At 58.7% G+C, this 14,002-nt stretch overlaps 2 protein-coding genes across 4 annotated transcripts; one reads left to right on the top strand and one right to left on the bottom strand.

Moving 5' to 3' along the window:
• Positions 1-4,935: 4,935 nt before the first annotated feature.
• LOC130610981 (uncharacterized) lies at positions 4,936-7,771 on the bottom strand. Of its 2 annotated transcripts, none has more exons than XM_057431226.1 (7): positions 7,336-7,771; positions 7,144-7,218; positions 6,953-7,030; positions 6,009-6,062; positions 5,762-5,806; positions 5,490-5,633; positions 4,936-5,405 (listed from the first exon to the last, which is right to left on the bottom strand). In XM_057431226.1, exons 1-7 carry the CDS (start codon positions 7,670-7,672, stop codon positions 5,071-5,073), a joined length of 1,068 nt encoding a protein of 355 aa, XP_057287209.1. In that variant the 5' UTR covers positions 7,673-7,771; the 3' UTR covers positions 4,936-5,070. The 2 variants fall into 2 exon arrangements, with proteins under 2 accessions (XP_057287209.1, XP_057287210.1); XM_057431227.1 differs by having other exon boundaries at positions 6,009-6,059.
• Positions 7,772-8,947: 1,176 nt separating this feature from the next.
• LOC130610983 (killer cell lectin-like receptor subfamily G member 1) lies at positions 8,948-12,859 on the top strand. 2 transcript variants are annotated; one of them, XM_057431229.1, is made up of 6 exons: positions 8,948-9,136; positions 9,543-9,653; positions 10,129-10,209; positions 10,790-10,938; positions 11,107-11,210; positions 12,651-12,859. In XM_057431229.1, exons 1-6 carry the CDS (start codon positions 9,082-9,084, stop codon positions 12,844-12,846), a joined length of 696 nt encoding a protein of 231 aa, XP_057287212.1. In that variant the 5' UTR covers positions 8,948-9,081; the 3' UTR covers positions 12,847-12,859. The 2 variants fall into 2 exon arrangements, with proteins under 2 accessions (XP_057287212.1, XP_057287213.1); XM_057431230.1 differs by having other exon boundaries at positions 8,956-9,130.
• The last annotated feature ends 1,143 nt before the right edge of the window (positions 12,860-14,002 follow it).

Genomic DNA, 14,002 nt, shown 5'->3' with positions numbered 1-14,002 from the left:
GGGAAGCAAAGAACACATCTGAGGGAGTTGGGGCTGCTCAGCCTGGAGAAGAGAAGCTGTGTGGAGGCCTTACAGCAGCCTTCCAGTATCTGAAGGGGGGCTATAGGGACGCTGGGGAGGGACTTCTCATTAGGGACTGTAGTGGTATGAAAAGGGGTAGTGGGTTCAAACTTAAACAGGGGAAGTTTAGGTTGGATATAAGGAGGAAGTTCTTTACTGTGAGGGTGGTGAGCACTCGAATGGGTTGCCCAAGGAAGCTGTGGCTGCCCCATCCCTGGCAGTGTTCAAGGCCAGGCTGGACAGGGCTTGGAGCAACCTGCTCTATGGAAGGTGTCCCTGCCCATGGCAAGGGGTTGGAACTGGGTGATATCAAGGTCCCTTCGTACCCAAACCATTCTGTGATTCCATGACACAGGTGCTCTCAGGGCCGTTGTTGGGATCACACTCCTATTGCCCTTGCTTTGCAGGATGGGACAATGATCCAGGAGGCACACAGCATCACATTCAGGACATGGTGTGCCAGCGGTGGCTCGGAACAGGGGGGTCACTGCCAGCTCCACTGGCAATTCTATTCTATTATTCCAATTCCTATAGTCATTATAGGTAGGCTCTGGGCTGGGCAGGCCACGTGGGAAGGAGAGGATCAAGAGTAGTGCAGCTTTGCCTTATTCCAGAGCAGGATAAATCCAGGAAGGAATCCTCCCCACACTACCCCAGGGGTCAGTTTTAGCTGCCCTGGGGTCTGCATGGCTGACAGGGTACAGGGGGACTGCTCGATGTGCTGTGGCTGCCCTGTTGCAGGCTGTTGTCTGGGGTGGAGGAGTAAGGAGCCGTATCCATCCCCATCCTTGCTGCCTAGGGCAGGACCCTCACGCTCCCTGGACCACCAGTTGGCAGCACTGAAATGTGCTGGGATCTGCTGCTTTCACCTCCATTTCCACCCTGGACCCTTTACATATCCCCAAAGGAGCCTGTTTTCCTCTCCCCAGGCTTACCCCATGTTCTGGTTGTCGCTCTCCCGCTGAAGCACAGGCACATTCCTGTATCTGGAGCAGGAGGGATCCCAACAGGCACAGGGGTCATTTCAGATGGATACCCCAGCAATGGGGGGGGGGGTTCTCGCTCAGACCCTTCCCCACTGCACCCACTTGGTGCCAACCCCAATTCCCTTGCTGTAACCGCTTGGTGCCTGCATCCTAGGGCTTGGGGCTTGCTGGAAAGGGTCTGGGGTCCCACCGTGCCCCACTGCCCCCTGACATCCCCCTGTGACCAAGTGTTTGGGGGCATGTTTGGGCAGAGAAGGGGCAGTGTGAGTGCCAGAGGGTGTCTTTGAAGGAGCACCCCCTGCCTGCCCAGCCACCCACTACAAACACCACTGTTCTGGCTATGGGGCAGTTCCCGATTGGTCTCACCCCGTTGGTACTGAGAGGTGACACTGTGCTCTGGGGGGGCAGTGCAAGGGGTGGCGATGCCCCAACTGTGGGTCAGACTGGACCAGACTACATGCTACACCACACTGTACCCCACTGCATCCCACTGCACCACAGTGCACCCCCACTGTACACCAGTGCACATCACTGCACCTCCAAATTGCCCCTCTGAGTCCCCACTGCACTCCGCTTCACCCGCACTTCATCCCTACTGCACCCAACTGCACCACACTGTACCTCCACATCGCCCCTGCATCCCATTGCACCCCCACTGCACCCTGCTGCACCCCATGTCACCCGCTGCATCCCACTGCACCTCCACTGCATCCACACTGCACCTTACTTCACCCCACTACACCCCACTGCACAGCACTACACCTCACTCTACTCCCTCTGTACCACCCTTGCACCCCCTCTGTAACCCCCACTACACACCGCTGCACCCTGCTGCACCACACTGCACCTCCACTGCACCCCCACTGTAACCCCACTAAACCTCACTGCACCCTGCTGCAACCCACTGCACCCTCATTGCATCCCCATTCCATACTGTCTGTATCCCCACTGCACCACACTACACCCTGCTGCACCCGCACATCATCCCCTGCATTCCACTGTACCTCCACTGAGCACTTACTTCACCCCCACTGCATCCTACTTTGCCCATACTGCATCCCCACTGCATCCCCACTTCAACCCACTCCACACCCCTGAGCCCCCACTGCACTCCCACTTCACCCCAGTGCACCCCACTGCAATCCCACTACACCCCAGCTGCACTCCACTGCAGTTCCTCTGCACCCATTGCATCCCCACTGAAAACCACTGCACTATTCTGCACCCCTTGTGCACAGCACTCTATGCGCACTGCACCCCAGCTGGACTCCACTGCACCCCACTGCATCCTTATTGCATCCACACTGCATATCCATTGCACCCCACTACACTGCACTGCACCCCACATTCCCTGTCACACAACCTACCCTTCCTGGTCCCCGGTTCTGCAGGCTGCTGTCTCCCACTGCACCCCCAATGCCACCCCAAGCTCTGTAACCCCCTCTGCACCCCACACTCCTGCAGTCAGCCTCCTGCTGTACCTCATCCTAGGGCACCCTCACCACGATCCCCCTCCTGCCCCTCTCTGTGTGGGGAAACAGCCTGCCCCATGGCCCCAGCACCCCCAGGGCTCAGGGAATGGGTGCCATGGAGTCCCATGGGGGATGGAGGGACAAGGCTGCAGCTTCCAGTGCGGAGCACAGCAGGATGGCAGGGAAGCAAGGATGGTGTCTTGGCCTGGTTGGAACACATCCGTGACTCAGACCTGGCCAGAATCAATAGATGAGTCGCCTGATTGGAATGAAGGCACAAAGGAGGCCTGACCCTGAAACTCCTTATCAAACCCCAGTGTTTATTCCTGGAGAGATCAATGCAGGGAGAGAGGAGAGGGGGAGAGAGAGATAAGATAAGAGAAGCTGCAAGCAGATAGTCGCCACTCATGGATCCAGGGGCATCTCACTGGCCATTACCCAGGGTGTTGCAGCAGTGGGAGCTCACCCTCTGAGCCTGTTCGGGTTCTTTGGGGTGTTACCCATAACTGCGTGCAAAGTGCAGAGAGGCATCACTGTGATAATGATGGATGTACTTTAGTGAATGCACGGTTCCAAAGCTGGGGTTCTGGGTGGCTGCTGTCCCTCATAGTGTGTTCGCTATCTGACCCCATCCTTTGAGTCAGCACTTTTCACAGCCCTGTGGAGGGTTATCAGCTTCAGACAAGGGGACTGGGATGATCCTGCCTATGCAGAATTGAAACCAACATCCCTGTTGTCTGCTTTGATTATGATAATTCTTGCAGGCCTCCCATGGTTGAATGTAAATGGTGTCTGAGGCAAGCTCGGTTTAAGAGTGTTTGAGACAAACTCAGTTTCCTGGCTCTCACAGCACGGTGATGAGGAGCTCGGTGGGATGATGGGAGCACAGCTGGGTGATGGGGAGCTCAGTGGGATGATGGGAGCACATCTGGGTGGTGGGGAGCTCCGTGGGATGATGGGAGCACATCTGGGTGGTGGGGAGCTCTGTGGGATGATGGGAGCACATCTGGGTGGTGGGGAGCTCCGTGGGATGATGGGAGCACATTTGGGTAATGGGGAGCTCAGCAGCATGATGGGAGCACATCTGGGTGGTGGGGAACTCCGTGGGATGATGGGAGCACATCTGGGTAATGGGGAGCTCAGTGGGATGATGGGAGCACATCTGGGTTGTGGGGAGCTTAGTGGGACGATGGGAGCACAGCTGGGTAGCTGGGAGAACAGCCGGGTAGTGGGGAGCATGGGCAACCACAACCCAAAGATGCCTTCAAATTGCAACCTCACTGGCAAGCAGCCGGGGTCAGGAAGGGAGATCCCACTTTTCTCCTACTTTCATCCACCCTGGTCGTCTCCCAAGGAGGAAGGCCAGGGCAGACCTCTCTGCAGGCAGCAGCCCAACACCAAGAGACTTGCAGGCAGAGCTTTCTGCTCCATGCTCAGGAGCACAGAGGACACCTCACTGGTGTCATAGCACCCAGCCACCTCACTGGTGAACCCTCTTGGCCATGCCGCTGGCCTCTCTCCATGGCTTGGCCACATGTGGGGAAGGGCAGGAGTTGGGGGACATCTGCAACCTCACCCTGAAGGTGATGCATAGCATCGGAGCAGTGCCAGCCCTGCTACATGCTCAGGAGATACGACAACAGGGACTCCTTGCCCACCTTCCTGGCTGGGCTTGATGTGGCGTGGACCAGCCTCTACATGGGGTCTCTCTTTTGGGAGAAGGGGCAGGTCACCCCTCAACAAGTGGTATGTGGTGTGACAGGACTGCCATGCTGATGTCTATCCACCCTACACCAGCGCCATCAGCTACATTCTCTTCTAGGACATTGCCAAGAGATTCTGCAGGCAGCCAGTACATCCACCCCATTCCATAGAGGATGTGGGCACCCTGTGCAAGAGCCAGTGACCACTTTGCCAAGCACAGCGTGCCATGCCATGTCTGCAACTACTGCTGACAGTGATCTACGTCCTGAGTCCTGGGAGCAGGACAGGGCACACAACAACATGCTGCCAACTCCACAGTATCGGCTGTGACAGCACCAGCTCATGCGCTGGATGTGACCCACCAAGGACCTGGTGACCAAGAGACCACAGCTGCAACACCACTGCCTCCCCAGCATTGCCCATCATGGCCCCTTCCCTTGCAGAAGGTTAGCGTACACCATGCAGCCTGTGCTGTATGCAGTCTCCCCTGTCCTCCACGGCCCCAGCAGCATGTTCTTCAGGCTGGAGTCCTGCCCAGCTGCAGCAGGAAGACATCAGACAGTGGGGCAGGGGTGAAGAAAGTACCTCTGCCTCATGGTGCATGGCCTGGGAGTTTCTCGGAGGCTGTAAATAGCCAAGTTTCCCTTCTGCTCATCTCGAAAGTGAGAAGGGGAACATCCCCCGAGGAGGGGGAAAGAACTGGTCGATTGTCATCACTGGTACAAAACCTATTTTTAATTGTATTAAAATGTCTCTCTTCTATAAATTTCCAAAACATCCGGTGCCTCTGCTATAAAGATCTGTGGCTGTGAGTGAACTATTGTCCCTGGGTACGCGGATGGTGGTGCTCACGGTGGGATGCACCCTGTGTCAGGGAACCCCTGAGGCTTCTCTTTGTGATCTGGGGAGGTGTGGGCATCACCAGGGGAGCAGGGCACCCTGGTGCCCTCGAATAGGGGTACATGGGGCATGTAGTGGCCAAGGGTGCCTGGGTGAGTTTGTGGCCGGAGCAGGAGCTGGTGCAGGGTCTCCCCCACTTGCACCAGGCTGTGGGAGAGGAGGTGGAGGTGAGAGACGGTGTCGCTGGCCAGGCTCTCCAGCAGCGCCTGCTGTTGCCGGGATGTCTGCAGGATCTGCACCAGGAGCTGCTGCACGTTCTGGAGCAGGCCCGCCACACCGGAGCCTGTGATGAGGAGAAGCTCAGTGGCTGCAAACCCTCCCCACAGCTCCGGGAGCCCCCCGTTGGGATGCTGCAGGGAGGACCCACCGTGCAGGCTGGAGCTGGATGCCTCTTCACCCGCTGCTGGCTGCCCACTCACAGCAGCCATACCCGGGGAGCACAGGGCTGTGGTGGCCGCTGGCAGCGCTCGGCTTCCTCTTGCCATCCCCAGGGATGTCTCTGCAGGAAAACCTGCCACAGCGGTTTGGCACAGAGGAAGTAACCAGAGTGCCCGCAGGAGCCCCTGCCCCCTGTCCTCATGGGCAGGACACAGCCGCTCCATGGGGCAGGGAGACTTGCTTGAAGGCACAGACACTTACCAGCCTTTTGCTCAACTCCCTCCTGCTTCAGGGCAGTGTGAAAGCCTGAAAGGAGAGCAGACACAGACTGTGAGCTGCATCTACCTCCTGCTCCAGGGCACCTGAGCATGGTGGCCAGGGCATGGTACTCACCCAGGAACGGAAGGGGAGGAAAACAGTGACGGGCGTCTGCAATGAGAACTGTATCAGACCCTGCTTGCGGGGCCAAGGGGGTTTACTGCACTGAGCAGGGCAAGGAAAGCCTTACGTGGCATGGTGTGGGAAGCGGGTGGCCCTCCAGCGACGCGGTCCCCATCCACTGCTGGGAGAGAGCAGAGAGGAGAGATGCGCCGTCTGATGGAACCTGCTGGGGGGGGTCACCACCAGCCCAGGGTCTGTCCGGTCATCCCCGCAGCCCGAATTGCCTTAGCCACAGCTCCACAGTGCCCTGCAGGGCCCCAAAGCATTTCACAAGCTAGATACAAAAGCAGGAGTCACTCACCCACCACTGCAATGCAGCCACCTCTGGGCTGGAAGGCAGCAGCGGCATAGCAGCACGCAGCAACGCTACAGAACAGACTAGGGCTGGAAGTGAAGAAGAATCCCACATCCACTTGAAACTGCAGGGGGAATTTAGGGAGACAGAAGGCGATTACCCAGTGTGGGATGCTGGCTGGGGCGCCCTCACAAATCAGATCCAGGGACATAATCTGTATCACCTCTGTGCCAAACCCCTGTGATGTGCAGTGAGAGGGATGCAGGATCTGCCCCTGGGTGGGCTGCAGGGCAGGGGAGCTGCAGCACCTCTGGCCCTCACACCCAGCCCTAACTCATCTGAAGATCTATGGTGTTACCAGGGAAGCAGGAAGCCAGGACCTGCTGGAGGAAGGGGTGTCATGCCCTGCAGTGCTATACAGCTGCCAGAGCCCCCTGGCCTCATCCTTTAGAGACCTAAAGCCATGAGGCAGCCCTCAGACTGGGTCAGAGCTGGGGAACCCCTTCTGTCCTGTCCCAGCCAACCCATCATGCTCTGGGACTGGTTTGGAGCCAAAGCCCCTGGACAGAGAAGTCCCAACACCCCTGCTGAGGGACTCGTGATGGGACCCCCAGTCCTCTAAGCCCTTCAAGCCCTCCATTCCCACCATGCTGACATGGGCTTGGGCTGGAGCCGTGGCCGTGCAGCCCGGTGCAGCGGGGCAGACCGGTACTTACGGGTCTCTGGCTCGTCCTTTACACACCGCAGCAGTGGGGACATCAACGTTCCCGGGGTGTCCCCGTCAACGTTGTGCTCTGCAGGAGGGCGAGTGGGTGCAGAAAAGAGCTTCAACAACCAGGACACAAGGGGTGCCTGACACCCCACAGCCAGGACAAGCCCCACGCCGGCTGCCTGAGCCCACAGGTACCTGGTGGCTCTGGTGAGGATAAAGAGCAGGCAGCATGGGCTGACCTGCGCTTCCCAGAGGGCAGCTTCGCCATGTCTAGAGGAAGAGGAAGAGACCGTCAGCAGACCCCGGGTGGCCGTGCAGTACCAGTGCTAACCCTGTATCCCACATTCAGCCACCCTGCCAAACCCATTTACCCATCCCGGCACTCACCTGGCATCCTGCGCTCCCCGAACACGGGCCGCCCGGCCGCCTTCCATATGCTCTTCATGGCTCGGTAGTGCGGAGGCAGGCGGTCTGAGTGGTGTCCTGCCCTCTGGCGCGTCTCCCGCTCCGAGTGGAAAGCCTGCTTCAGCGCCTTCCACTTGGAGCGGCACTGGGCGACGCTGCGCGAGTACCCGGCCGCTGCCAGCCCTTGGGATATCTCCCTCCACAGCGCCTCGTTGGGTCGCGACGTGGAAGCCATGAGCAGGGCGGCCTCCCCCGAGCCCCCCACCAGCGCCAGCAGGCTGCTGACCTCCGCTTGCGTCCAGGCTCGCCCGCGGGGCATGCTGCCAGGGCGGGGGAAGCTCGGCTCCGGCCCGGCGGCGCGGCACCCCCGAGGGTCTGCTGCGCCCGCAGCGCACCGGGACCCGCAGAGAGATCTGCACCGGGAGCCGCACCGGGAGCCGCACCGGGAGCAGCACCGGGAGCAGCAACGGGAACAGCACCGGGAGCAGCAACGGGAGCAGCACCGGGAGCCGCACCGGGAACCTTCCCGGGGGCTGCACCGGGAGCTGCACCCGAAGCAGCACCAGAGCCGCTCCGAGCGTCCCTGCGCTGCACCGGGCGCCGCACCGGGAGCTGCCGGGAGGCCGCACGGAGCATGTGCAGCGCCGGGAGGAGCCGCTGGGAAACGTAGTCCCGGCCGCGCTATCCAGCGCATCGCCGTCCGGCTGGGCGCAGGGGCCGTGGTCCGAGCCTGCCCGGCTGCAGCGGTGCTGTCCCCCGGGTGGGACTCTCCCGCGGCTGGGGGACCCTGCCCTCCCCCCCATGGCCATCACGGCAGCACTCAAGGCTCTGGGATGGGGTGGAGAACCCCAGTGTCCCGCTTTCCAGGGCTGGGCTGCAAACAAGGCAGCAGGAACCATGTGTGAGAGCAAACACCCCGCGGCCTTGCTACTTTCGGAGTGCGGAGCGTGGGATGCAGAAAGAGCCCTGCTCCCCAAGGATGCACAGCCCCGCGGGGCAGATAGGCTGAGCACTGGGGGGCTGTGGCTGTCCCAACATTGTGGTGGGGAGCACAAGAATCTAGCTGACCTTTAAAGGCCCCTTCTAACCCGAAACCATGCTGTGACCTTTCAGTTCTTAGAAGTGGCCCTATAAGGAGGATGGGGAGAAACTTTCTCACATGGCCTGTTGCAATAGGACTGGGGGTGATGGTTTTGAACTGGAAGAGGGCAGATTCAGGCTGGATGTGAGGAAGGAATCCTTTGCAAAGACGGTGTAAAACACTGGCACAGGTTGCCCAGAGGGGTGGTGGATGCCCCATCCCTGGAGGCATTCGAGGCCAGCTTGGATGGTTCTGGACAACCTGATCTAATTGAAGATGTCCCTGCTCATTGCAGGGGGTTGGACTAGGTGAGCTTTGAAGGTCCCTTCCAACCCAAATGACTCTGATTCTATTCTACAGTCCCATGTCTGAGCTAGCAGCCATCCCCTCAGCTCCCTGCCCCACAGTGTGGGTGCAGGGTTCCCTCATGCAGGGAATGTCTGGGTGCCAGCCTCGTGGGGCTTCCCCTTCCCCCAGTCGGTCACTGTCATCACTGTGACCCCCCCAGGGTTCTGTCCCAGGTGGTGCCCCTGGGGACCCCACCAGGAAGTGACACTTTCCATTTCACGTCACAGCCAGCTGCCAAAAGCGGCTGGGAAGGGGTTGCTTCTTCGCCTGTGGGTGCAGAGCAAGAGACTGAGGGAGGGATGGACGAGGGGGTCACGTACGCTGATCTGCGCTTGCCTCCCACCCCAGGTAATGGTGAGCTGCTCCCAGTCCCTGGCACCATGGAGGGTCCCCTGCCCTTCTGCAGCCCCTTGCCTTCTCTGGGACCATTCCCCTGACCCCCTCTTCTGGGAACCCTCTCCCAGACAGCTCTTCTCCAGCACTGTTGCACTCTGCTTGCTCATGGGGCAGGGGACAGGAGGAACTCAAGGTCAGGGGGTGCCCACTGCACCCCACTCTGCTCTACCTGCCTCATGCCAAGCACTGTCTGCAGCAAGACACTAATAGGATCAAGGTGCTGCAAACGGGCTCTCCCTCAGTTTTCCTGGGTTCCCCAACTGCTTCCTGAGACCCTGACCAGGGTTCACAGACATCTCCTGGCTGGAGGTGTCCCCACCGCTCCAACAAAGCCCCCAGAGTCGAGGTTAACTCTGTTTTTCAGCTCCCCAGCAGACCGTGCGGCTGCCCTGGTGCTGGGCTGCCCTCAGCCTGGCTGTCCTCTCCCTGCTGCTCCTGCTGGCACAAATCATCCTCATCAGCTTGAGCTTCCACTGTGAGTACCTGCTTGTGCCTGGAGCTCTCTGGTCGGGGTGGTGGGGTTGGCACCATGGGGACCATGTACCAACAGACAGAGCTCATGTCCCAAGCATCCTCCTGCTTGGGGCTGAGGGTGTTGCAGGTTCTGGGGCAAGCAGGAAAGTTGGTGAAGCAAGACTGTGCCTGCCTGGCTGGGAGAGGAAGGCGGTGGAACGGCGTGGGCTTGGGGACTGTGTCAGGACATCCTGCTCCATCACATGGCAGTGACATGAAGACAGGAGGGAGAGTGGTGACACTGAAACCGAAAGAAGCACTTTCCCCGAAAGCCTGTTCTGTGATGGGCTCCCAGGCACAGCAAAACCCACAAGGAGATTGTCGAGCTTGGCTGGCAGGTCACCTAAAGGGGGTTGTCCCATGGGAGAGGCCACTTGGTGCTGCTGGGAACAGGAGCACAGGGTTGGCAGTGGCACTCTTTTATTCTTCTTCTGTAGATTTAGGACAACAGGCGAGCTGCACCTGTGGTGCCTGGAGCGGGGAGGAGAGCCCCAGCTATGGGCGACAGATGCAGCGAGGTAGGAAAACCTGGTGGGCTCCTGTGTGAGGCTTGGAGAGGGTTTGGAGGGGGCTTGGGTGTTCTTTTCAGTAGTCAGGACCTGTCCCTGCTCCAGAATGTGCCTCCCACCAGTCTTCCTTCACCCTTACTGCCTGTCCCCTGGCTCATACCATGGTGCTGCTAACAGGCTGCCCTGCTGGGATCCTTTGGAAGAGATGGCCCCAGCATGGCTCTGCATTGCCCGGGCACTCCACCAGCACCAAGATCATGTTTTCCATGTGCTGGATGGCACTGGGGGCTGTCTTTCAACCAGTCTCTGGTGAAGCTGAAATCTTGACTGCTTTCCCTGTGCTTTGCAAATGATGTTTATATCACCACCCCAAACCTGGAGCTCCCTTCGCTAACCCATCTGCCCGATACTATCACCTTCATGTAACCAGCCTGTTGCACTGGATGCAGGAGCTGGGCTCCAGAGCATGGGCAAGCAGAGGGTCCTCTCCAAGGGGTATCCATAGAAGTACATTGGGTTGGTTGATACTCTGGCTGCCCCTTGTCACTGTCCTGTGCCTTGGGCTGCAAGCTGTGTTTCTGGTGTGCAGGGCGATGCCAGTTCTGCCCAGCTGGCTGGCTCTGGGATGCGGGGCAGTGCTACTACTTCTCCTTCACCAAGAAGAGCTGGGAGCAGAGCAGAGAGGACTGCTGCTCCAGAGGGGCACAGCTGGTCACCATCCGAGCCAACACCACCCTGGTGAGCGTACCCATCTCAGCTCCCTGGCTCTGACCCTCATGCCCAAAGCCTAGCTAAGCCTCCAGATAGAGAGCTGGAGGTGCTGTGTCTTTACTCTGCAACCCCCATCACTGGGAGGGGCCTGGGTTTTCCCCCCAGGTAGCTCATGCAGGTCCTCTCTTGTGCTAGGCTTTCCTGATGCGCACAGCCAACACAGAGGTCTTCCACGTGGGGCTGAAGCGGGATGGCTCCAGGTCTGACTGGAAGTGGCTGGATGGCACTGCACTGAAGGGGTGAGGCTCCCTGCTTGTCCCTAGCCAGGGATGCTGAGGGAGGTGATGGGGAGACAGGCAGCCCACTTGCATGTGAGGATGTTTCCAGGGTCCAGTTGGAGAAAAAACCCAGTGCCAGACCATGTTTCATGTCATGATCCCAAGATTGAAATTAAGACACAAATGAGGTCAAGTACCATAACTGGACACTTTGTTTATTACAAATTTCAAAAAGAGAGTTATAAAAAAGGGAAATTGTTGTAATAAAGGGGGTAATGATAGAACAGATTGGGGAAAAAAAGTAGAAAATGAAGGAAGGAGTCGGGGTGCAGAGAGAGAGAGGAAGAGAGAGAGTCGCCACCATGGATCCAGTGGTGTCCCAGGGATCCGTTGACATCATCATTGGTGGTGGAAGTTCTTCAGGGTTTGTAGTCGATATCGGAGCAGAGTGTTCCCCAAGAGTCCATTGGAGCTGGGTGTCCTTGTGGAGGCATCCTTCTTGAGACCCCTTGAAAGTACCCCATGGAGTGTGTCTCATGGCGATGTCTCATGGAGGGTGCCCCTCAGGATCCATAGTACTCATCGATGGACAGTGTACTCACGGAGGTGTCCTTCTGGAGCTATCCTCATGGTAATGGCTCGCTGCTGATGTGGCTCCTGGTGATGTGTCTCTTGGTGGTTACCTTTTCCCCTTTGTCAGGAGTTGGGGGGAGTACCTCTGTTCATGTCACATATTACATATTCCTGGTGGACCAGTTTCCCTGGTCTTGCAGCCAGCTCTTTGACACACATGTGTCTGCAGCGATCCTTGGGATAGTAGCTCACACCAGTCCTCAAAGTAATGGATGGAAGAGTCTTAGCTCTTTCCCACTTATCCCTCAGGCAATGGGTGGTCGAGTTCCAGTTCAGCTTCTCACACCCTTCTCCCAGGCAATGGATATTGGAGTCTTATCTCAACTCCTCCCACTCATCTCTGAGACAGGAGATAGGTGAATTTCCAGCTCAGTTTCTCAGACCAGTCTTTGATACAGTGGGCAGTGGAGTCTGATTTCAGATCAGTCTCTCACAGATGTGCTCCACATTTTGGCTGTCTCTTGTCTTCTGAGGGCTGCACTGGGAAGGGATGGTGCCCACATCCCACCTGGGTGAGGAGCTGGGATGGCTCCCTCAAACCAGGTTCTCAGGCTTTTCTTAGTGCAGCTGGTGCTGAGTCCTGCCAGGAAGGACCTGGGGGTGCTGTGTGCATGATGGGGATGGGAGCTGCATGTCAAACAGGCATGGGTAGGGTCGGGAGGATCAGAGCATGTGTCTTAATTAAGCAGAGGGTGTCAGGGCACAGTGCTCCCTGGAGAGGGTGAGCTTTGCCCCCATAGTATCCCTGATCACTGTCCTGAGGAGCTGCTGATGATAGAACCCCAGTCCTTCCTGTCCATCCCATCTCTGCCCTCTCTCTCCCTGCAGGCTCTTCCCAATCCATCGCTCCACCAGCTCCTTCCTGGCCTGCGGCAGGGTGTCAGGGCTGGGGCTGTCAGGTGGTCTGTGTGGGGAAGCCCTGGGCTGGGTTTGTGAGCAGCGCGCATCCACCCTGCAGTGGGTCCGGTCCTCGCCACCCACCCTCCTCTGGGGAAACACCACCTACACCTGCATTGGCCCCTGATGACCGTGGGGACCTCCAGGGACTGTCCCATCCCAATGCACAGGCATCCTTTGGTGCTGCTGCTTCCTCATTCAGACGCTTCACCCCGCTGGATCTCTGCAATTTGCCAATAAATCCTGGCACTTGAATGCTGTGGCTGGTTTTGGGGGATGAGGGCGGTGGGATGGAGGTGCATCCTCTGGTGCCCAGACCCAATCGCATTGCTGCTGGGTGGGAAACAGCACTGGAAGAAGTGGCATCGATCTGAGCACCCTCATGTCCTGGGGGCAGCCTGGAAAAGCTCCTGTGCAGGCTGGAGCAGATCCCTGCAAAGCTCCGGGCTTTTGGTTGTGGTGGTGGCTGTCCAGGGTTTATTCTGCTTCGGTAAGCATCCCTGGTCACATGGAGGGCTGGGCAGGAGCTTGTCCGCTGGTTCACATCGTCTGAGGAGGTCACAGCAAATGCCCTCACTTTGCCTTGAGGCTGGGTGATGAGTGAGAGTCTAAAAGGTCTACAGGGTCTTGGTTTGGAGGGGCTTGGCCCTGGGGGCTATTACGGTTTTGATATAGACCACATGGGTTGTGCCAGCAGCATGCAGCTCCAGCATGGACATCCCTGGGAATCTGTCCTGAGAAATGTTGAGGGCAGAACTCCACAGTCACTGCAGAATGCCTCCAAGCGGGAGATGGGAAGGTGCTGCATGGGGCCGCGCGGCCCTGGAGTGCCCAGCAGACACCGGCTCCTGGGGCTCCTCACAGCCTGTGGGGACATGGGGACAGAGTGCGCTGCCTGGGAGGAGCTGGTTCAGCCCCACGCACTGCACAGCAAGAGCAGCCTCAGGAAAAAAAAACATTTGCAAATAAAAACGCTTCTGCTTTTCTGATCAAGAGGTGTCTCCACCCCACGGGGGTTTGGCCAGGGCAAGGCAGCAGCGAGCCCTCACTCTGCTGCTGCCTGGGGCGCCTGCAAGCATGGCCCAGAGCGTGGTCTACGCCGACCTGAAGTTCGCAGCATCCCCGCCGCTGGCCGTGCCCTCCTGCCCCGCAGCCCCCGATGAGGACGACAGCCCCTACGAGAACGTGCTGCTGGGGACGGTGCCTGCAGAGCAGAGCCCAGGTCAGAGCCCGGCCACCGACACGAGGATGCTGAGGCGCAGGGTGGGCAGTGGGGGCTGGCA

The sequence above is a fragment of the Pezoporus wallicus genome, unplaced genomic scaffold (assembly GCF_028554395.1).
Source record: "Pezoporus wallicus isolate ANWC-B61680 ecotype Strahan unplaced genomic scaffold, APGP_CSIRO_Pwel_v1 contig_12129, whole genome shotgun sequence".
Lineage (NCBI taxonomy): Eukaryota > Metazoa > Chordata > Aves > Psittaciformes > Psittacidae > Pezoporus > Pezoporus wallicus.
The sequence above is the reverse complement of the archived record's forward strand: the minus strand, read 5'-3'. Positions and strand labels throughout refer to the sequence as shown.

Excerpts from the sequence above, each read along its gene's own strand:
- LOC130610983 (XM_057431229.1), top strand. The coding sequence starts at position 9,082 with ATGGACGAGGGGGTCACGTACGCTGATCTGCGCTTGCCTCCCACCCCA. Across the intron at positions 9,654-10,128 it reads CATCAGCTTGAGCTTCCACT|ATTTAGGACAACAGGCGAGC; the intron begins GTGAGTACCTGC and ends CTTCTTCTGTAG. Across the intron at positions 11,211-12,650 it reads GATGGCACTGCACTGAAGGG|GCTCTTCCCAATCCATCGCT; the intron begins GTGAGGCTCCCT and ends CTCTCCCTGCAG.
- LOC130610981 (XM_057431226.1), bottom strand. The coding sequence starts at position 7,672 with ATGCCCCGCGGGCGAGCCTGGACGCAAGCGGAGGTCAGCAGCCTGCTG. Across the intron at positions 6,063-6,952 it reads AAAGGACGAGCCAGAGACCC|CAGTGGATGGGGACCGCGTC; the intron begins GTAAGTACCGGT and ends GCTCTCTCCCAG. Across the intron at positions 5,807-6,008 it reads CGCTTCCCACACCATGCCAC|GCTTTCACACTGCCCTGAAG; the intron begins GTAAGGCTTTCC and ends CTCTCCTTTCAG.